The 23,365-nt window shown below is 37.3% G+C and overlaps 1 protein-coding gene across 6 annotated transcripts in view; it reads left to right on the top strand.

Annotated features, from left to right (window-relative positions):
- Positions 1 to 23,365, top strand: part of UTRN (utrophin) — a 341,485-nt gene that overhangs the window by 269,311 nt on the left and 48,809 nt on the right. For all 6 annotated transcript variants that reach the window (XM_064708388.1, XM_064708386.1, XM_064708389.1 and 3 more), the window contains 4 exons: positions 2,020 to 2,080; positions 12,313 to 12,374; positions 13,398 to 13,472; positions 19,335 to 19,536. In XM_064708388.1, coding sequence (XP_064564458.1) covers positions 2,020 to 2,080; positions 12,313 to 12,374; positions 13,398 to 13,472; positions 19,335 to 19,536 — 400 coding nt within the window. The remainder of the gene's footprint in view (positions 1 to 2,019; positions 2,081 to 12,312; positions 12,375 to 13,397; positions 13,473 to 19,334; positions 19,537 to 23,365) is intronic.

Raw genomic sequence — 23,365 nt, forward strand, 5'->3', positions numbered from 1 at the left:
GCTGACAATCCACTACTCTCTGTTAGGTTTCTTGTATGCTTTCTAAGACAAATCCATGAACGTCCACAGAGCACTAGCTCCACATGTTTGCTAACAAATAGCTTATGTCTCCAGTGGCCTGCTCAAAGCACCTCTCAGTGATACTAATATCTGCAGGCCTGCTAGTGAATGCCAAATTGAGAACTACTATGCTCAGTTTTCATCAGTGATTTTTAAGAGAGAATGGTAATCTCATTTTCCAGACTTTGTTACAGCAGAGAGCTGGCAACGTTTTGCAAAGGTTGTTCCCAAATAAATAGAATATGACTTGTTCCATAATAATTAGTACTTTAATTGATTACATTGTTTAGTTCATATTTATGTCAGTGCAAAATATCTATATCTGTCATAGCAAATAAATTGTAGTTAAGCAAATTCTTACTTAGCTGACATAATGAACTAGAACAGGAGCCCCACCATAGGTGCCAAATTGCAGCACTAGAGAATGAAACTTGAAAGCTGATGGCCACTTTCACCCATGAGGTTGATTTTACTTTTTTTTTTTTCTCAGATTTATGAAGGCCTAAGGATTATTTTTTTAGCAAGCTACATCTGTTTGAGCATTTAACCTTTACTATGATTTTTCCTTACCTATGTCTTCATTGCATATGTTACCTTCTTCAAATAAAGATTTTTCCAGTAAAGAAAGTGGTTTACTTTAGTCCTGTAACTTCCCATATATTATTCCCAGTTAATCTGCCTTTCAGTACATGAATATTTCTTAAATTACAAACCATGGTATTTTGTGTGGTTTAGGAAGAGGTGGCAGCCATGAAACCCTTGGGCACCAGCCCTCTGGTAGCAGGGCAAGACCTATCTCTGTGTAGCTGCAACAGCCTGTGGGACTTGTACGGCTTGTAAGGCTTCACTGCAGTTTAGAGGGGTCTTTAGGGAAGAGGAGAGAGTTACTTTCAAGTGTTTTTTTTTTTTTTTTCCCGGAGGGGGATGAATCCTAAAGTGGGCCAAGCTTGCAGAAAATTACATTAATTGAGAGTTTAATTACTGGAGATGCAGTGTGGATCAAAGCTGTGTCTCATTTTACCCAAGCTCTAAGTGGGGGCTCTCAGGACCCGAGAGCAGGCGCTGTGTGGCTGCCGTGTATGTGCAGTGTAAATTCATCTCATTGTGGTCATCGCTTGTTCCTGCCTGTTTTTTCAGTCTCTGCTTCCACAGGGAATCTTGTGCAAGGAGTTTTTTTCATGCTGGAACTCTAATTACCCAGGCACTAGTCAGGAATTTCTGAAATGTGTACCTATGGCTCTTCAGTAAATAGCTATTTTTAAGTTGAGCACCAACAGTCCTGTTGGCCTGAACACTTTTTACCTTTTATCACTTGGGATCTTTAGGTCAGCAGAGTTGCAGTGTCATGTATGACTTCATGCATTTTTCAACTCAGTGTGCAGAAACCTTCCTGGTATTGTGACTGATGCCTGATTTGCATAAATTCTACAAAGATTGCAGTTCCTTGTCAAGGAGTACTAAGACAAGTTTTGTGGGTTTTTTTGGCCATACAATGTTAATCAATATTAATTTGAGTTGCAAATGGGAACTAGGAGTTGTAACTAATAAAAACAAGGTTGCTATTTCTTCTTCATGTTCTGTTGCAGAGCACCATTTATACTAGTGGAATTATTTGTTTTAAAAGTATAAACTGATAATAATCCTACAGAGGTAGGAAAACAAGTGTCTGCAGTTTGGCTAAATGGGTAATTTGCTTTCTCAGAATTTATAATCCTTCTTTGAAGTAGAATCATCACATTTGTTTTATTTCCAGCATGGCATCAAATAGATGCCTGTAATCATCATGATAGATTGCCATCATTTTCTTCTGCTGCTTTTCTAATTACTGAAAGTATTCTGGGAAATAATAATTGTTTCCATTTAATTTATTATAACCATATTACTCGTAAAATAAATAAAAGATTTTTTTTTTAGCATGGCAGGTGCATTGTAATAACAACCTTTTCTTTATTTCCTCAGCCTCAGTGCAGTTTCCATGGCAGAGATCTGTTTCACATAACAAAGTACCCTATTATATCAAGTAAGTTTGCCTTGATTCTATTTTTCCTAAGTATAACAAAGTCCTATCACCATAACCTAGCAGAAAAACACAGGTATTAATTAGTTGCTAGAAATGCTATTGAGATTTTCTCTATGTAGTGTTATTCTGCCTATATTGTAAAGTAATGTTTATTGCTTTGTGTGCTGCATAATTTAGAAATACATAAAAACAAGTTTCTGACAAACCCTAATTAAAAGCCTCCCTCATATAAGAAGCAACAGAGGCAACTCCAGTGTAATACACTGTCAGTGTTCAAACTGGACTTGTTCTTCTGTGTGTGGCTCATTCAGAGTATAAACTGTAGAGGGGGAAAAAACAGAATAAATAATGTATTTAAAGTCACAAAGTTCTTAACTTAGAGCAGGCCAGTGGTGACTAATATCTATTGAGCCCATTCATAATTTTGTGCAAAATTGCTTTGTAAATAGTCATGCCTTGACTGTTCTTTTGTCATCTTCTTTAGGTTGTTTTTATAGTAATTGATATTAAGGTAAATTTTACTCAGACATAAATATTTACAAAAATTTTACAAATGCCTCGATTATCAAGAGGAATGATTGAGATATTTATTTTGAAAATAATAAGGAATACCTAAGTTGGAGAGGTGTGGATATCTTGATGTGCTCTACAAAGAGCAATCCCTAACTGATTTTTTTACTCTACCAGTGTTTATTTTGTTTGCCTGTACTTTTAAGGTCAAATATTGCAGCTTTGAGAGGAGGATAGGTCTTTGCTTGAAAGGTAAATGAAATTTTAAGAAGGTACAGTGTATAAGTGAGAACAGAGTAGTGCATTTTAGGCTGAAGGAAATCTGTGTTTAAAGTATTATCAGTTAGGGTTTGGGAAAAGAGTAGGGTTTTTAAGTCTGTAGGATGATCGTGAAATGGACCTGAAGATAGTTCATTTTAAAAGAACATGAGTATATTTTACTATTGCATATAGCTCATAACTCTGAGAGCCACATTTTGTGCTTCAAGCAATTTACAAGTACTTGAGAGCTTTGAAAAGCATGTAGCAATAAATCTGTCAATCAAACCTGTTAGCATTCTTGAGATGTGACAGTTGTTTTAAAACTGTCATCTGAAGATTAATTTCTTTAAAGGATCTGAGTAAGTAACCAGAAAAAGCAAAAACCTGCTATGAACATCCTTGAATTCTCTATAAAAGCATTTCTGCTTCTGCTCAAAATTTTGCAAGAGGCAGCAAAAACTGTGACACAATAGGGAAGAGGTTCCTGGCTCCCTCCCAGTGGAAGAAGAGGGCAGAAGTTGGATGTGGAGGCACATTGTCTGCTCAGACTCAGTCAGAACTGCTGCTAAAATGATCACACCTGCAGCAGCAATTAAAGGAAAATGATGAAGTGGCAAACTACAGAAAGGCGAGAGGAAAACTATCCTAAACCTCTTGTTTTTTCTTGTGGGTATGTCCTTAAAGGACACTGAAAGATTTATGTTCCTGTTGTACCTAATCAGAGTCAGTAGCTGGAGTTGGGGCGTGATTTGGCCTCAGAGGGTTCTGTGGAGCTCACCAGTTCATTCAGAGTTGGGGATCAGAGATAGGAACAGATGGAACAAATCAAGATATACCTTCTGATCTGTGCTGAGCAAAGCAAAGATTCTAAACTTGAATATTTCATACGTATATCTTTTTTTATTCCTACCTAATACATTCTTCTGAGTTTCTGAGGCTCTCTCTTACCCTACCTCAGCAACAGTTCAGTTTTTGAGAAATCTTTTTTTTTTTTTTTTCATTATTGGTTGTGAAGAAAACCTTTCCATTATGTGCACTAGGTACAATCCTTCAAGCACACCAGTTGGTGGCAAAGTATTCCCTGGGAATGCAGGCCTTGGCCCCATAGTAGTGAGCTGGTGGCCCTAGAGCTTGATTGAGGAATGAAACCAGCTGGGACTCAGAAACAAAACCCAGCATCTCTTAGAAATTGTTGTTAATGATCTTTCACAGGAAGTTTGGTAGGGATGCAAAAGTATGGGGCAAGTTCTTTGAGGGTTGAGGTCTTTATAGAGGTAGAGACCACTGTTTTATTTTCAGGATGGCTTTAATGGAGTCAACAGAATTTACTATTGCATCTCAAATGAGACTTTTCTAGTAATCCTTCCCTACTTTAGACATCATATGTGCTGCTAAAGCAACGTCTTGATTCTTGAAAAGGATTCTTGGTACATGTAACTAGTAGGATTTGCTTTTTAAAAAAAACCTTGAGGGTTTCTTTAGCTTCTCAGCCTGGAAAGCAGACTGCCTTGGCTGTTTCCTAGATTTTTTAGTTCTTACTGATCTAAACATCATTGTTTTCAGCAGTATCTAGATAAATCAGAGAATTGGGGAAGATAAAGGAGAAAACGACTGATTCTGAACTTCATTTGTTTTGTTATGGTGAGGCTGGAGAGTACTCTTGGGTTTAAATACCCTTTTAAATCTTTGTCTGTTGCTTAATTTCAGACACAGTTTAAAGAAGAGAGAAAAACAATACTGACATGAAAAACTTACTACTTTGGAATGATTACATGGAGTAAGACAATTCAAGAGAACAGTCAATAAGATTTAATGATTTTTTTATATAAAAAGAAAAGCTAGGAAAAAGGGAGCAACTGATTTAATTTTCTTTTTTTTTTTTTTAATTATACTAACACCTTTCAATGAGTTGCCTTTGGTGTAAACCACAGCATGAGTAGAAGGAGCAGCTGCAATAAGTCTCAAAAACTTTATCATTTGAGAGCAGCTGACTGTATTTGCAAGAAGATTTCTATGTTCAGAGGGAAGATTTAAGATGCCAGTTGTTCATTTTATGGTATAGCAGAACAAGGATAATAAAAGTATGATCCAGTGATTGGTGGCTGAAAAGTGAGAAGTTTTAAAAATTAATTTTGAAAGGGAAATAAATGCTAATCGAAATCAGGTTACTTAAATTCTGAATACGAACACTTTTTTTAGGCAACCATGAATTTATATCTCTACTTCATTTTGATAGCTTTTTGTCTGTGTCCTTGAATGAGAAATGTTAAATATTCAGAAAGTCACATAGCTGCAGATGATGATGATGTAGTACCTGTGTTGAGTATTTGGGAAAAAGAAGAAACAAGAACCAACTGCAGTCTGCAGTTTTATTGCACACAGGATGTAGTTTAAAAATATTAGAGAACTGCACCTGAGAAGGCAGGAGAAAGTACTTTAGGTAGCAATTAATCTGTAAGGAGGGTGTCAAAATGATACAAGATGTTGTATTTTCAGGTAAGAAACACTTTGTTTGGTTCCTGACACCAGAGGTAGCTTGCATTTACACGGGTAGAGAGAAGTGGCTCAGTGGAAGGTCTTTGGTGTGGTGACTTTGGAGTCTAGTTTCTTCTCCCCACCCCATTTGCTAATGGTTTTCACTTCTGCCCTTTCTGGGTTTGTATTTAATCAGGTAATGAGTCATAGGAGCAGTCAAAAAAACAGTGTACAACCTCCTCTGCCCTATAAGTTCAGACAGAGGCAGTTTGGGGTGTTTTGGAAAGAATCAACTATTTTGCTTAGCTGGAAGAAGGATTTGTAATTCATTTGGCCCAGGCTTTTCACAGTGTTTCCTGGGCTATGGTGGATATTTGAACTGAACTTACACACATGATCTACCCTGTCACTTTTCTTCTCTTGAATTGTCTTACTGTCTAAGCCAGATTTGTGAAATGTTGCTGCTTCTGTTGATCTGATTTTAATGTAATTATTTTGCCTCCTATTTGGTTTTTTCCTTAATACCAATTAGAGAATATTTTGTATTTCTGTAGTCTGTAGACCCAGTAAAATTCAATGAAAACCTTAATCTGTAAAATCTTGATGCTGCTGCTGCAAAAAAAAAGCATAGTCTTTCATACTTTTTCAATTGAACCAATAAGCATATGGAAGGGAATGCAACACAGAAGGCACAATATTTACCAGTGCACTTTATGTAATAAAAGTGACAGGTTTGGACAAAAGGTTTGGCAAACTTGCCATTGAATACATTTTTCATAGGTTGGTTGGTAAAGATTTGAGATTTAATAGGGAAAAATTTCTGTTGTTGTTCATTTATAATTATTTGCATATAATGCATACAAATAAGACATCCTTTACCTTTGTAACAGTAAATTTAAAAAAAAAAAAACCCAGCCTATATTACATGGCATTTCAATAAAAAATGTTCTAAAAATAAATAGAATAATAAATTAAACACTGTGATCCTTAAACATCTCTGAGGGGAAACATGACAAATATGCAGAAAGCATAATTACCCTAGCATTTCTCACTGTTTTTAACTACAATTTAAGTGTTCTTTGGCCATGTACCTTTCAATGCCATAAATTATTAAATATTTGTGCTGTGCAGAAGAAACAAAAGGGCAATACAGAAGAGGTTGCAGTGAGTTTAATCTCATGCAGGGCATTACATAGGGAGAGCAATTTCTTGTTGCAACCATTAAATTGATTGATATCAAGCGCCATAGTTGCCTTGCCTTTTCTGTAATCCTGCAAAGTGGCTGGCATCACCAGCATCTTAGAAATCCTATTTTATCACCTCCTATATTTTGTTTAGCTTTATGGGGACAGGAGTAAAATGTTTTCTGCTTCTCCATTTTTTAAGAGTCTTCAGAAAGTCTTTGGTGATGTTTGGTTTATGCCTGTATGAGGAAGAGGGGGAGAAGTAAAGGAGCAGAGAAAAAAAATTATTTTTCTTATTATAATTATATCCATAATCTCATTCTTATAAGTATTAGGTATTTCCCTTAGAAGGGAAAAAAAATCTAATTTACAGAAAGAGGTAATACAAGTTTGAAGGTCTGAGAGTTTCTTCAATTACCAGTTCCTGTGCTCATCTTCATTTTCAATTAAAGAAATGCAGTAGCACATTTCTCTGGAGTGATTTCAAAATATCTGCATATAAATGGTTCTACCAACCTCCAAGGTGCAATACCCTTGTGATGCATTATGCCTACTCTTTTCACCACAAAACAGTATTTTCTAATGGGCTTTCAAAAAAGAAGAAACAAATGAAAATATGCAGTATCTAGCCAAAACACCTTGACATAAATTGGGGATGTTATGCCATTTGAAATTTGGCAAGGGTAGCAAAGTCAGAGTTCTGAGTGCTGTTGGTTCATTAGTGATCAGTAAAGATTCTGATTTTGGGTAATATTTTGTGCAAATGACTACAGGAATAGAAAGGTACTTAACATCATGCCAGAGTGCTGTTTCTTGTGGTGTTTGCCAGTGATTATCAACAGAGGTCTTGTCTATGATAAGAAATGATAAAAAATACCCACAACCTGTTTCTAGTTTTCTTTCTTGTACAAAAAGAACATTTTTTTTTTTCACAACTCCATGAGCATCGTGAAACACCTGGAGATGTTGAACTTAATCCATTAATTTCAATAGGAATGTTCTTTTCTTTCTAGAGCATAAATTAAATTACATGCTAACTGTTTGTCAGCTTTTTATTTACAATCAGGAAGTGGTTTAAAATGGATTATCTTTTCCAATTATAATTAGAAAGCTTCCAGTAAACATAATGGATAAGAAATAAATTGTAAGGGCAAATGTTTGTCATGTAAGCTTTAGAGCACTTCATTAATATGTGGGTGGCTTGTAGTTTGGAGTATTTTATGGTTATCATGTTTTTTTGTTAGTGAAATTTACACAAATGCATTTATACTTTTTAAAATGCACTGGTTTGTCAGGTAATATATTCATGGATGCATGTTTTGCTGTGTGACTCATATTGAGTCCATAAGTTTGCATAGGAAGAGATTTAGAAGACTCTTGCTCTGAATAACTCATACTTTTGATAGGAGCAACAAAAAAAAATCTCTTGTCAGTGAAATGCTTTTAATTCTTCCCTGACTAAACCATGAGGAAAGATGTAATATGTTCGTGCCCCTTGTGTTAAGCTCTGTAGGGCAGCTCAGAGCTTCTGTAACAGGCAAAATCCCTCCTTATGCCACCCACTGAACAGAATGAAATCTTGTACCTTGGGCTCCTGTACACCTTGAAAAATTCTTTTTTTTTGGTGCCATCTGGAAGTGAGGTGAATGATGGACCCAACTGTTGTTCACCTTCAATCAAAGTTAATATCACCTCACTCCACGAGTAGTTCTTGACATTAGCAGGGTGCTTACAAGAGAAGGTGCTCCTTGCACAGTCATCACTGTGACCTGGGACAGAAGTACCATGGTAGCCGTAACAGAGAGAGAACACTCTGCAGGTTTCTCTGTTCTTGGTTAAATGCTTGGTTTGAATATTTTTGGAAGTTCAGTGAGATGAGTTTTTTATTGCTCTTGTTAAATTTACAATCATGGGTTTTTTTCCGTGGCTCTGTCCAGAGAAGTCTGGCTTTGGTGCCTAAAAGAAATCTACCCATGGAATATATTTGGTGGTGGTGGCAGCAGTGCCTGTGACAGTGAAGCTGTTGCGTCCCTTGACCTGAACAGACTGTTGAGCTGGTGATTCATTCACTTGGAGCCCATTGCTCTTCTCTGTGGATTCCTTGTACAGAAGTGCTCGGCTGTTACCACGGGTTTCCTGCTGGGTGTTTTGGGATTGGGCTGGCAAGTGACTCTGTAGTCACTTAGCAGCTGTCAGGTAGTACTGACTTTAAGGAATTGGAAAGGATTCTCTCTTGGCTTTTTTCAGTTGCACCAGATGATGTTCACTTGGCTTCCTTTCTCACAAATTCTGTGTGGCACAGAACGAAACTGAGTGACAAGTTTTAAAAGTCCATTGGTCTTCATGCAGTCTGGCACAAATTTCTTTTGCAAATAAAATAGAAAAATAATTTATGGTCATTATTTTATTAGGCATAAATTTCATGTTCTGTGTTTTTCTGTAAAGAAAAAAATTAGCTGTTCAGATATTTACTGCATCAAATGGAGAAACACTATTACAGTGCAGGATGCAGAAGTTTTTGATATCCCGTTCACTTTTTCCACTTCATGTTTAGTAAACACAAAATAGAAAACAAAAAGCATATTTTTTATGGCATGTTTTCACTATTAAAGTGATTTTAGTCTTTCAGATAAAACTGTACTAAAACTCGTTTAAAGTATACGATTTCAATAATGAAACTGTTGTTTGCTCTTAATTCTTGGAAACTTGATTTTAAGGATAAGGTTTGATTTGTAAAATCAGCTCTTATTCATTGCATATGGGTTTATAAATTACTTACAAGCCAGAATCTAAATTGCAATTAACTGTACCCACATCCTAATTAAGTATTGCAAATGCGTAATGAAGTATATTTCCAGAGGGAGAATAAAAAAAAAAAAGGCAAGGATTTATCCAAGCACTTAAGTATTTTTTCTTCTGTATTTTTAATAATTTTAAAAGAAAAAAAGAAAGGAAAAAGAGAAAAGGTCTCTGGACTTAGCTAAATAAACTTTGCATTTCTGCTGCAGCTCTCAGGAGTATTTTCACAGCATCCCACTAGTCAGAAATATATTTGTTCATGAAACCATATGTTTAATGCCAGCAAACAGGGACCTGGGAAATAATGGCTGCAATTCAGCAAAGTCCCTATGATCATGGCTGGTTTTGCCATCATAGTTTCTAAGGCAGTAAACAGGATTTGTCTCCCCTAAATTGCATGTAGTTTACATGCAGTGTTTGCATTGGTATTTCAGCATTTAAAATAGAGGGAAATGTATTTCTGAGTATACATGTATTTACAGCTTCTGTCACAGTACTGCCACCTACCTTTACTTTTAACATAAAATATCGAAGGTGTTTTAGTTAAGGCTTTATTTTTCTCAGAATATCCTAAGAAATCCTTTTCACTTAGAATGTTGACAGTAAAATCACCAGTTGTTTTGGAGTTTTTTGTTTTGTTCTGGGGCTTGACTTTTAAAAGTGGCTTCTTAGGGAATTTGAGTTAAAGTTGAGTCTTTAAAACAAGCTTTATTAAATTGATCACATATTGTATTCATTTCTATGGGCAGTTGCAGTGGATTTAGTCAACAATTCTAAATGGGCAACATATTTATGGCATCCTGTTAACATGATAATGCAGATATTTGGCAGCTTCCAGGGTAGTTTTGAGATTATTAAATAAGTTGAGCAGTATGAAAGTGTATTTCCTGTTTCTGTTTACTTCAGTATTTTCTGAAGTTGTATATGTTCTTTTTTCTGCTATACTGTAGTCTTTTGACACCAGGGTGAGAATGCTGGACAGTCACCAGCCTTTACCATGGCAAAGCATAAAATCCAAATATATTATTTCTTGTTGCTAGCTTCATGATTGGTTTTTATTGGTGTACCTTTTACAGGAAAAGGATTGTCAATCAACTTGTTTTTGAAATTACTTTTCTGGACAAAGATAAGCATGGTACTGTTTTAGAACTGTCTTTCTAAAAAGTGCAAACCCACTGATTTACTGGCATGCATTAGCTTTAGAGTTTAGCATTACCAGAGCCTTGACCACCTTATTGGAAATTTGAAACATGATAGGAATTCATGTGATAAAGATATTAGCATGAAATAAAATAAAAGCTTCTATTCAGGAAGATGTATTCAGATGTAAAGATGTATTTAAGTATTTTCTTTTGAATTCAGTGGAGTTGGCTATAGTATTTTTGAGTCAAAGTCTGATAGAAGTCTTGATTATTGTTTGAATCTCTCTATTTTAAATGTAGTCATGTTCAGTCAGCAACTAGGGAGTAATCACAGAGGAAAAAGATTTTTTCTTATTGTATTATTAGGAAATACATACTTTGCGTATGAACTTCCATGAAAAACCCCTCCCCAAGTTAAGATGGTGCCAGATAGACAGATGAGATCCATGGCAGAGTGTGAAGCCTGATGGGGAGAAGCTGTCTCTGAATACCTAGGCTGGTCTCAAAGCTGGAAAGGATTGGAAAATGAGGATCATGTCCATGTGCAGAGACCCATTTCAAGCACTTTCCACTGGTGTATGTTTGAGGCTAATGCATACACAAAAGGGCCCTCAGCACTTTGTTAGGAGCTTGCCTTCCCTTATGGTATGTGTCCTGGCTGTGCAGTTCTTTGGAGTAAGGACTTCCTATACAATTTTTTTGTACCACCTAGCATGAAATGGTTCATTCTTGGTTGGTTTCTTGATTAAAAAAAATGTTGATGATAAATTATTGTGCATTCACTGAGGTACAGCCATTTATATGTAGCAAACGATGATACAATTCACTATGTTTAATACCAAAGTGGCCTTTTTAAAGTCATTATTTACAACCAAGTATCCCTCTGTGCAGGAAAAAGAAAGGGTATATTAACAATTTTTAAATAGAAACAAAGGTGAAATACTTAGTGTTCTCTGAGCATTACTGTTACATTTGCTAGCATAGCATAATTTTGTTTTCATTAATTTTTAAAGGGAATCCTATGATCTTTTTAACATGACTTCTCTGGTTACTTACCTTGCAAATCTAGTTCAAATGTAAATACTTTCTGAGACAAGAATGTGCAATCATTCCAGCAGTTAATATTGATAAATACAAGTAAAGTGTGGCTTGTAGAAGGGAATTGGAGATTTCAGTGGACCTGACATAATACATGTTTTGGCCCGTATGGCTGCCTACTTGAAACCCTGATAAATTGAAACAGCAACACTAATCAGTAGATTAAGGGATGCTGCCTATTGAATCTCTGTTCTGTGAACAGCAGTGTAGAGCATCTCCCTTAAATCAAGGTAGTTATTGATTGTGTGAATGGTGATCAGGTTTCCCATTGGACTCTGTGATCTTAAAGGTCCTTTCCAACCTAAATGATCATGTTACATGTTAAATAAATGTTACTGGTAAAGGTTAACATCATTGTCTGTGTTCTGATACCTATGCTCAGATATACAATGAAGATTCAAATAAATTCTCAATATTTTTATTTCTAAATTGTTTTTACAACTATATTTGCAATTTTACAGCACAGTAAATTTTGTACTTTTACCTTATTTTAGTGTACCTCTTAGCTGTAGGGTCCGAGTCCAGCTCTTACCATCACAGTTGGAATCAAAAGTAAATATTGTTAAATATGGGTGGGCTGTTGGCTGAATAGCTATGTGATTATAAAATCAAGGAGCTGGGTGGTACAGATCATGCATTTTAATTAGAGCTGAGGGGATTTCTTGCCACTTAAATGCAGAAAATCAGAATATCTTTAAGATTTTATTCTTCGTAAGTGCATATGTGTGTTTCCTGAAACTTTAATTACTTTTTTCCTTTGTAGTCATGAGACACAGACGACTTGTTGGGATCATCCTAAAATGACTGATCTCTTCCAGTCCTTAGGTGAGTACATTCATTAAAACATTGTGATTTTTATTCCATGAATAAAAGCTGCACTTGGATACTGACTGTGTTTGAGTTCTCATGACCTGAGTGTAACAGCATTTCCCACTTTGTCATGAGGCAGACTTTGCCCAAACCTACTGCCTTGGTCATTGCATTGCATTTTGGCAATATTAATTCTGAGCCATGTACTCTGACTGTATGCTTTAATGCAGTACCTTGGATTTATTCTTTTAACCTCACAACGAATTGTCCAATGATACAGGCTCTTTGCATGTTTAAACCAGGGCTGTGGTCTGCAAAGAACTAATTTTGGTAATAAAATAAAACAGCTACCTTTTCAGTAAAAGCTAAACTGTATTATAGTACAGCTAGTTCAACATGTCCTGACAGCATCAACATTTACTGTGAAATCTCCCATTCTAAGGAGAAGAAGGGTAAAAAATACTGTTAAGTGAGGGAAAAAATGTTACTGTACCAATTGCTTTTTAAAACAGAGCTTACAGCTATGAGACTGTCCCTTTTAAGGCACACTTTGCAAAGTCATGGCACATAAATTAGAGCTTAAGCCATTTTTTCTGTTACTGACATTTGCTGCCCTCTGTTTCCTGTATATTATCTGATGGAGTTGTAAATTATTTGAGAAACTTGCTGTATTTGAGCAATTTTCTGGGAACTGTGTACCAGTGCATAATATTTATGTGAAACTCTCCTGTATGTATATGTATGTGTGTGTGTTTGTTTGTTTGTTTGTTTTGCGTGTGCCAAGATAGTGTTGGCATTTCTGGAGGGCCACTCTCTTTAAGGTCCTGGACTGTCAGAGCCAGGAGGCTTTCCCTGAAGGTGAATTGGACTGAGGTCCCAACTTGTCAGGTTTTATAATTTGTTCTGATATATCCTATTAATTCATTGCAGAGAAGAGGAGGGATATCAAACTTCTTCCAAAATATGAATATTTATATGTAAAAGAAAGTTATGGGCTGTACTTTTAGGGCCGCTCATGTTTCTGTTCTGCTGTTTCAGCTGATTTGAACAACGTGCGCTTCTCCGCCTACCGCACGGCCATCAAAATCCGCAGACTGCAGAAAGCACTGTGCTGTGAGTGCGGCCTTGGGGGAAGTGGTTTCTCTACCGTACTTGGGGAAGGGAGGGTCAGCTTCAGTCTAACATCATTAAGCATGGACCAGAGTTATCCTTGACCCAGTGTCAACCAACAAAATGGCAAGAATTGCCAACAGTAGGTGTCGTTATCGCAAATAAACAAAATAAATTAATAAAAAAGAGGTGCAGCGGGTAAGTTGAAATGGTAAACTCACTAAGCATCACTTTTATCTCAAATTTTGTTCTACAGGTAAATTTGCTTACTTATAAATTTATTTATGTTGCTAAGTATTTAAAAAGTATTTCCTATTATATCACAACTATGATTTAATTCAGCAGCATGTTGCATGATTATCATGTACACTCACAGTTTAGCAGCCTCAGAAGTGATAGATCAGGAGATCTTGTCCTGGCCTCTGGACTTGGGACTTCTCCAAGTCACACAGAAATTACCACACTGGGGATCTGTGCTCTTGTTGAGTCTCCTGTGTAAAGTAAACTGAATTTTAAAAACGATGGAAAATGTAATACATATGAACACACACCCAACAGAAAAAAAAAAAAAACAAGGTGAAGTAGAAAAAATCAAAAGGAAACTGGACAATTTTGGAAGGAGATGTGGTATGTGAATGTGATAAAGGTTGCAGATTTTGGACCTTTTGAAACGTCTTGGCAACAGATAGTAGAAAGATGTATGATATTACCAACATTTCCTCTTTACAAATTAGGAGTCCTTGGCATGGAAGGACTTTTCAGCCCTGGAGGGTGCACAGTGCTGCAGGCACAGTAGGAACACAAAAAATGCAAAGTCCTCCTAGGGGGGTGCAAGCTGTAAAGTAGTTACACAAAGAGGAATCTCTTCCCACCCTCCAGATGGTTACTTTTCTTTCCAATGTAGAAGACAGCAGTCTGATCTTAGCTGGCCTTCAGGTATACATCTTACTGAATGAAGCTGTGATGGTAGCTAGCTACTCCAGAAAGCCAGACTGGGTCTGTGCACAGCACAGGCTCTTATCAGTACCTATCGCCAGTTGTTCATAAGATGTGGTCCCACCAAGGACTACAGCTTCATCTCCCAGCAAGGCCAAAGAACATTATGAGCTTTTTGCTTGTCAGTGTGCAGGGTGTAAAGTATTCATCAACATGTATCTAAAAACAAAAAGCAAAGCAAGAGATCAGAAAGCAGAGTAAAATTCTCCTTGTGTGAGCTGCTCCTCAGGGAAGAGTGGGAAAAAACAGACTGCATATGACAGGTGCTTTTCATGTTGCCTATCTCTGACAGACATACAGCTTTTCTAGTGACCTGTGTAGATCAAGCTTCACTTTTATTATTTCTAATAATAATAAAACTAAACTTTGAAGAGGGACATACTTTCTGCTTTTGCTGTTACTTCAGAATATATAAATTTCTGTAGTAACAGCCAGGGCTAGCTCTCCTCATTCGCAGATTTCAGAAGTACCCTCCTATTGTCTCCAGTTTCAGGGGAGGGATTTGGAAGGGAGGAAATAATAAGAAGTAAAGACAGTACTCCACTTTGAAAGAGCTAGGAGTAAAACTTTCATCTCTACAGGTCCAATCTGCCTTTACTCCAACTCTGTGCTTTGTGGGAAGAGACAACAGCCAAAAAAATCTTTGTTATACACGTGTACTTGATAAAGAATTGATTTTATTTTTAGTTGGGGAAAGAGTAATCTTCTGTGCCACTGCCATTCATTTTCGGGTCTGAGTTAGTTTAGTCTTCCACTCTATTTCCTATAACATTAATTGCAGATGTATTTTGAAAGTGTTTAGATGCAGAATGCTTCAGAAAAGCTTATGTGCTAAGGCAAAGAAACATCAAAACAAATCACCAAAAATGGAGATCACTGTAAAATGTGACAAATTGATGTCACAGGCATGGTGTGTGTATAATGTCAAAGGTGTTTTTGGTGGGAACTCCCAAGAGCACAGCTGGAGCTGGATGCACAGTTCCACTTGCACCTGATAGATTTTGACTTTGCAGTGTAAGTGCTTCACAAGCAGATTCAGGGCCAATTGCACTTTAGAATGTTCATTTGAGAAAACTTTAGAAACCTTTGTTGATGCCCTATCTCTTCTTGGTAAATGTCAAAAAATCTCGGCTCTAGGGAGGTTACTCCCATTTTCCTCATTCTCCTTTTAAAATAGAAATTAGTGTCGGGTTTCTTCTTGTTTTGTTTTTTGGCAGGTAGATTCCTGCAGAGATGTACCTTTTCATATATATGTGTATGTATTTTGCAGGAATGTAAGAAAGGCTGCAAGTTTGAAATAACAAATTCTTAGCCTTTCTTGGCTCAGATTATGTGGGGCAGATGTAGGGAGAGTGCTTTCCCACTGTAGCAGAAGAATAGGGCCAGAGAGAGTATTGTGTGTTGCAGATGTATTGGGCAACGGTGTAGCACCATGTCCTGATGATATTTTATTCTTGTGCAGCATTCTTTAGCTCATTTTCAAGAAATTATAATGCCCCACATACTGAAATACAGTACTGAAAGACAAAAAGGGAACAAAATCACCATGTATATTCAGAATTCTGTAGCTGAGTTCCTCTAGGTGATTCAAAATTTAAGAATGTTAATAGGACTATCAACCACACAAGGGGAAAAATGGAACATTTAGACATCAGGGACTAAGAGACCTGTGAGCACATTGCTCTTTGAGGGAAGAGTGCAGTCTCTTTGCTGCAACTGCTATCATTTGCAAGGTCTTTTTAATAAAAAACTCCACAGTAGTGCCCTGCTATTTTCCATGGAGTTACAGTAGCCTCAAATTTGCCATTAGCAGCTGGGTGTAGTTACTTGCTCATGAGTCAGTCACTCTCACCTGCTTTAACAGTGCTGAATGATATGATTTCTCTCTTTCTTTGGGAAAAAGAGAAGGGGAAAAAATGGGCCTTGTGCTCATGGGTTGGTTAAAAGCAGGATTGGTTATTCAGCATGTTTAAGCAGATGCAGAATGATACTGCAGAAATGCACTGAAACCTGTGTAGGCATCTTGCCAGAAATATCATGACAGTGTAACTGCTTGTCCCAAATTTCATTCAGCCAGGTAAGTGCTGAAGTAAGCAGGAATGGAAGTAATTTACTCTGGTTGTTCTGCATGGATAGTGCCATCCAAAAGTGTAAGTTTAGCTTAATTTGTATTAGTATAGCATCAGACTTGCTGTGTTTTTTAATACAAAAATACTGGCAGTACCTCTCCCAGGTCCTTCTGAAATGCTCAGGCAGAAATGTGAGTGAGAGATCTTAATGCCAGCAGATCAAGATGTGAAGTTAGCAGGCTTAGTGTCTGTTGAATTGCTTCTTTTCAGTGCAAGGATGCTAATGTTAAGCCAAAGAAAAAGGCTATGACTTCCTGGCTTCCAAAGCTTTCTGAATTTTCAGAAGCTTTAAAAAGGGCAGGTTCTGTGTGCTGTCAGTCTGTTTTATGCAGCTAATTACCTGCTTTTAGTCAGCCATTAAGTACCTTACAGAAACAGATTGCAAAATAACCAGTAAACATAAAAACTCCGGACAAACAAACAAAGAACTCCTACAACTCAAAATAAAAGCTAATATCAAAACAAAACCAGCAAACTGATTGCATTAATTTTTCAGGGTTTTCTTTGTTATTAGGGTTTTGAAGTCATGAAGGGGAAGTGTGATAAGTGGCCATGTCCTAAATTCAGCATGTATGTCATGGGGACAGCAGTTTACCCTCACTTGGCTTCCCTCCACATCTCAAAAAGTAGTCAGGATTACACTGTGAACTGGTTTTGGGTTCATGTTGGCTTTAGATATGCTTGTGAGCTTTTTGCAGTGTATCACATCCTTTATAACTATTGTAGAAGATTATGCTGCAGTGAGTGTATTGCCAAACACTTCGGCTACCTCAGGTCAAACTAGGGGCAAGGCATTTTGCTGCAATTACCAGTCTGCCTCTTTGATAAATACATGGCTGGCATTTGTTTGCAAGCCCAAGAGAAGGGCTTAAAATGTCCCCAAACAAACAAGAAAGAAAATTAAAAACAAACAAATGTAAGCCCCTGCAAATCCGATCCTGTGAGGTGAGAACGGAATGTACTGATTTTAGTGCAGGGGAGGAAAGGCAAGGGCTGTGAGGTACTGTTTCTCACTTTGCAAAGATGTGAGGAAGGGTAGATAGGGGACAAGGGGTTGGAAATGCACCCTTCTTTTGGTAGATGATCCCTGAGTTCTTGACAGAGTTTCTCATAGTGGTTAATGTTTTTTTGCTCTTGCTTCTTTTTCTGTTGTACTTGCTTTCCAGCCAGATAGAATTATCCAATACAGGATGCAAATCTGGGCTCCTTATTTAACACTGTTATTCCTCCCCTCTGCTCTTTTGAGACCTCACCTGGGATAATGCATCCAGATCTGGGGTGCTCAGCACAGGAAAGATGTAGACCTGTTGGAGCAGGTCAAGAGGCAAGCAATGAGGGTGATGGAGCATCTCTCCTATGAGGAATGGCTCAGAGAGCTGAGGTTGTTCATTCTGGAGAAGAGAAGGCTCCAGGGAGACCTTAGGGCAGCCTTTCAGTACCTAAGGGAGGCTTAAAAAAAATAGGGAGAGTAACTTTTTTAAAAGGACAGATTGTGATAGGACAAGGAGAAACAGTTCTAAAGTAGAGGAGGAGACATTTAGATTAGGTATTAGGGAGAAGTTATTTACTGTGAGGATGGTGAGACACTGGCACAGGTTTCCCAGAGAAGTTGTGGATGCTCCATCCCTGGTAGTGTTCAAAGCCGGGCTGGATGGGGCTTTGAGCAACTTGGTCTAGTGGGAGGTTCCTGCCATGGCAAGTTTCTAGGTTGGAACGAGAAAAGAAAATCTTTAAGGTCTCTTCCAACAAAAATAATTTTCTGATTCTATGATTCATTGTGATGATTGGTGAAGAGCAGTTCACAACATGCTAGAGATTGTCAAAATGGATTTTTTTTCATTTGAGAGATGACATTTATAGTGCAAATGTGTTACTGACTCTTCACAAACAGCTCAGTATGAGCTTTTAATATACTCCAGCTGCATGTTATATATATTGTAGCAAGCATACTAATACATTGCAATTATATTTTTAAGTCCTTGCTTGCGAAAAAAAAAGTCACTGAGGATTATACCAGTTACATTTCATCTTTTCCACTTTCTTTTGCAAAAGGAGGTAGAAGAGCTCATTGATGGCCTTTTCTTTTCACCATGCAAACCTCAGATTTTCACAATCACATTTAAATGGTTTTGAGAGCAAAACCCTTTTTCCCCTGTACAATATCCATTGCATCACCAACTGCTTATAGAAAGAATTCTGTAATAAAGGAGATAAAAATATTTTTCAAGAAAGCATAGCATTTAGTGTTCTGGAAAATACAATAAATAATCTCCCTGCTTTCTTTTAAGCCCTAATTTAGCAACTGCTATTCAGTTAGTCAGGGCTTTAAGAAAGAATTCTTGCCTAAGAATTTGCTTTGCTTTACATTTGATCAAAAGTGATAGTCCTTTTGTAGGATTCTGCTTTATGGTAAATATGAAGAATCCTGTAAGCCTCATGAATTCTATGTGTGTGCATCCAAAGTTAGGATCCTCTAATTACACAGACTACTTTAGCAGCTATTTTGTTGTTCTGCGCTGTGCAGTGCCATTATAATGTTTTTATTCTGTTTTTTTTAAATAAATAGTGCTCGAATGCTGTTGACTTGTCACAGAGAATGGTTTGTCACTAAAAATTACTAAATGAAAGTCACTGGGCTAATTGTTTGCAGTGTTTGCTACAATTTGCACTTAAACAATAATTGTCAATGTGTATTCACACTTTTTTTAATCCTATTATTTTTTTTTAAATCTATTATTAGTGGACCTGTTGGACCTGAACACGACAAGTGAAGTTTTCAAACAGCACAAGTTGAGTCAAAATGATCAGCTGATTGGTGTCCAAGATGTGATCAGCTGTCTCACTACCATCTACAGTGGACTGGAAGAGAAACACAAAGATATGGTGAATGTTCCTCTCTGTGTAGACATGTGTCTTAACTGGCTACTCAATGTGTATGATAGGTAAGAAAAATGTTCTTTTTGTCACAGTGTGTACCCCCAGGAATTATAAATTATAAAGCCTTAAAAATTTCTTTATTAAAAAGTTATCTTCTGATGTTTTTGGCTCCATAATGAAAGTACAGTTGCATGCAATAAGGTGTTTCTTATCCTGTCGTGCTCAGCACTGAACAAAGATTACACTGCTTCTGTACTACTACCAAAGAAACATTGAAAGGACTTAAAAAAATATGTATGTGAGTAGAGAGATAGCTGTGTTCCTACTGTGAATATTCCAAGTCTACCAGATTGATGGCCATTCAGATCAGATTCTATTTCTGCCATAGGTGGAGACAGTTTTTTTCACGTATTTTACACTTAGTTACTTGCTCTCATAGTCCTGGCTGAGCTCCCTGCCCTGAGTGCTCTGTCAAATGGAGGTTGTTGTGATCTCAGCACTAAAGCCTGTCTGATTCTGGAGGGTCAGCAGTGTCCTAATTGTGGCTCCATTCCAGCACGTACAGCTCCTGCCATGGATCAGTACTGAGGGCTGATGTTACGTGGTCCACCTGCCCTTGTCCTGGCAGCAAGGCTGTATTTCCCAAGGACATTGAGTTTGCCTAAAGAATATTTTGGGATGCTTACAGTAAGAACTTGTGGGTTTATTAAAATACACATTTGCTGTTTCCAGAAAGAGAGCTAAATCTCAAAAAACATGAAAACATCCACTCCAGCAGCCCTTTGTGATTTTGGCCAGTTCTTTCTGAGCTCTTTGTCAGTTCTTTCTTCTGCTGGAAATTGAACTCTGTCCTCTCTGCCCTGCCCTGCCCTATGTCAGCCTGCATGACCTGCAAGCAATCTACTTCTATTTAGTTGTGCTTTTGAGTCATGAGTTTGTTGCCTGTTTTTCTTAGTGGCATTCACTATCTTTATTTCCCTTGTGTAGTAAAAACTGGGGAAAGACTTGGTTTCCATCAGCTCCTCCATGCACTAAAATGTGTCTCCCTACATTGCTTCAGCAAAGGCCTTTCAGGACTCTTTTGGAGCTGACTAAAGACTCAGTAGTGCAGTACAGGTTGTGGTTGCTTGAGTGTGTCTGATTGAAAATAGTTCAGAGCTATAAACAAAATTACAGATCAGAATTGCTAAGCTCCATGAGGGTGGTTACAAAATTTATTTTCTTTCTCCCCATTTGAAGTTGAAAAGAGCAAAAGTATTTCTTGAATAGCGATAAAAATTCTTATACCTGGCTTTGCAAATGGGAGTTTTTACTTGTAGATGTATACATAGTCTTCAATATGTTCACTCAGTGCCAAATTCTAACAGTTCATACCTTTTTGCTTTTTCCCCTCAGAGGATTACATACCACTTCTCCTATACTTCATGGATATTTTACTTTATTTTGGTTTTAGGGGAGAGGGAAGGAGGGAACAGAGTACGTAGAACCATTTGCCATTTATCTGCTGGCTACCGACATTCAAACATTTGTTAGTTGGACTTCTCCCCATTACTGCTGAAAAATTAGAGGGTCCATCAAATATTGACTGGGATTTCTTCCTGCATTTATTTTTATTTTGGAAAGTTCTGAAAGTACAAATACATTGCTCGCAAATAGAGCAATAGATCAAGTGAGTTGCTTGACTTAAATGTTATTGACAATTTGGAATAATAGACGTAGTGATGTCAGAAAATTTTTTGTAGTTACTGGCTGGGTTTTGTTTTCTTTTAGACTGAACACAAATCTACTACATTTTCTTTAGATGCTTACCTTTGAATCTTAACTTCAGGTAGAAGTCAAGTTGTTTAATCTGTTCATATTTAAAATGCACTTGGTAAGCAGCAAATATTTCTTTCAGTAATGTTTCCAGTTTCTCCCATTTCGCCTTGACTATTATGTTGAAAACTTAATGTAGATGCTTCTTCAAGTCCATTGAGACTTTATTTAAACTTTGAAAAATCCAGGATGAAGTTTACTGAGAGAAAATTACATTTTACAGTGTGCTTTCTTTTTTTCCCCTTTCAAATTCACTCCAGGAAGAAAAAGAAAAGCTAGAAGACCAGGCAGCAATTTTAAGCTGGAATATTTGGTTTTGTTTTCTAAACTGGCCTTTACAAAAGAGCTAATTTGTGTCTTGGCATTTCCATTGTATATAGTGCATTGGTGTTATGCATATAAAATGTGTCAAGTTGTTAAACTGCCAACAAAAAGCATCTGTTAGTCGCATGCCGCTAACCTGAGATTTAATTACAGATTCACAGATTAATGGCAAACTGTATAGTTCTCCAGACTTAACCTGCAGATGTCTTTGGCCCTTAAAAAGAACCTATTTATTTTTAGAAAAGGTCTGTTATGTTCTGTTTTTTTCTGACACATTAGGAGTGATTCATTCTGAGCAGAGGAGAGAAACACTAAAATTACTCAGTGACTTTTACTACATCAAGGACTCAAAGGTTGTTCCAGACATCAACATCTGCCCTTATAAACATTTTCCAAACTTAGAGTTCTTTTTTTTGGCAAGTCCAAAGATTTTTTTTTTTTTTTTGTAAAATTAGAGATAGCTATCTTGATACTTAGAATGAGAACTGTGAAGGAAGTTTTGATCTATAAAATACTTTGGCTAGGCCTGTGTTTAAAGCATCCAAAAGCAATAGTTGGTGGTTTTTCTTTTCAACTATATACTGTCACATTTGTTGAAATCTCCCAACATCATTTATAGAAAAAGGACTGATAGTTTTCAGTAGTAATGGAGTAGCTTAACACCCCTTGAAATGAGTTGCTTCTATATGTACTGATTCAGGGCCATGACTCATTTCAATTAGAATTACCCATGAAAAAGCTTTTATGTGCACTGTTTAAATATTTTGCAATCTTTATCTGACTTCCTGTATTTCAACTTTTAAATTTTCTTAGGTTTTTTTTTTTAATGCTAGGATACTTTTGATAATGCCTTCTTTTAAATTGAATTTCTTTGGTACATTAGTCTGAGAAGGGTATTTGTGGTATCTATGCTGGTATTTTCCATATGATCAAAGCTGTCTTTCATGCTCATTCTCTGCAGCACAATCTTCCCCTGAAGAATCACGACTTTGTTTTTGTTGCAGTCATACACCTGGCAAATTCTAACACCAGCCTGAATTAATATCCCAGGCCTTACCAGCGTGTCCATTTCAGTGAAATCTGAACTTCTGAGGAATGAGGATGAGATACCTGCTCAGTCGGCCTTAACTTTATGTATGCCCTGGTTTTGACAGTAGCTGATGGAAGTTTTTTGCATGCACTCCACTTGCATCCCCTGTATTTATGACGGCTGTTTGGATTCATAGAGCACTCAGTGGGAGCAGCTTGGCAGGCTGTGATAGCAGTAAGAACGCTCTGAGGAGGTTCTGGCCCTCAGTAAGGCAGGAAAATGAGCTCCTTTGTCTGACTTGTCTGTGGGTGATCAAAGGGAGGTGTCTGTGCTGACCTTCACAGATCTACCAGGCTGCCTCGTGTTGCTGGGCTATGCAGATAACTGATAGCTGCAGTCCCTGGTAGCCCTCAGCTGCAGTGCCAGCCATTGCCATTCCAGCCGGCACCAAAGTATTCAGCTGACTAGCTACACTTCATGGAGGCACAATCAAATGAGACCCACCTATACTATGAGCCCTAGGCTTCATCTTCCTATTCACCATCGGAGGACTAACAGGAATCGTCCTAGCAAACTCCTCACTAGACATCGCCCTACATGACACTTACTACGTAGTAGCCCACTTCCACTACGTCCTGTCTATAGGAGCAGTATTTGCAATCCTGGCAGGCTTCACCCACTGATTCCCCCTATTCACCGGCTACACACTCCACTCAACATGAGCC

The sequence above is a fragment of the Zonotrichia leucophrys genome, chromosome 3 (assembly GCF_028769735.1).
Source record: "Zonotrichia leucophrys gambelii isolate GWCS_2022_RI chromosome 3, RI_Zleu_2.0, whole genome shotgun sequence".
Lineage (NCBI taxonomy): Eukaryota > Metazoa > Chordata > Aves > Passeriformes > Passerellidae > Zonotrichia > Zonotrichia leucophrys.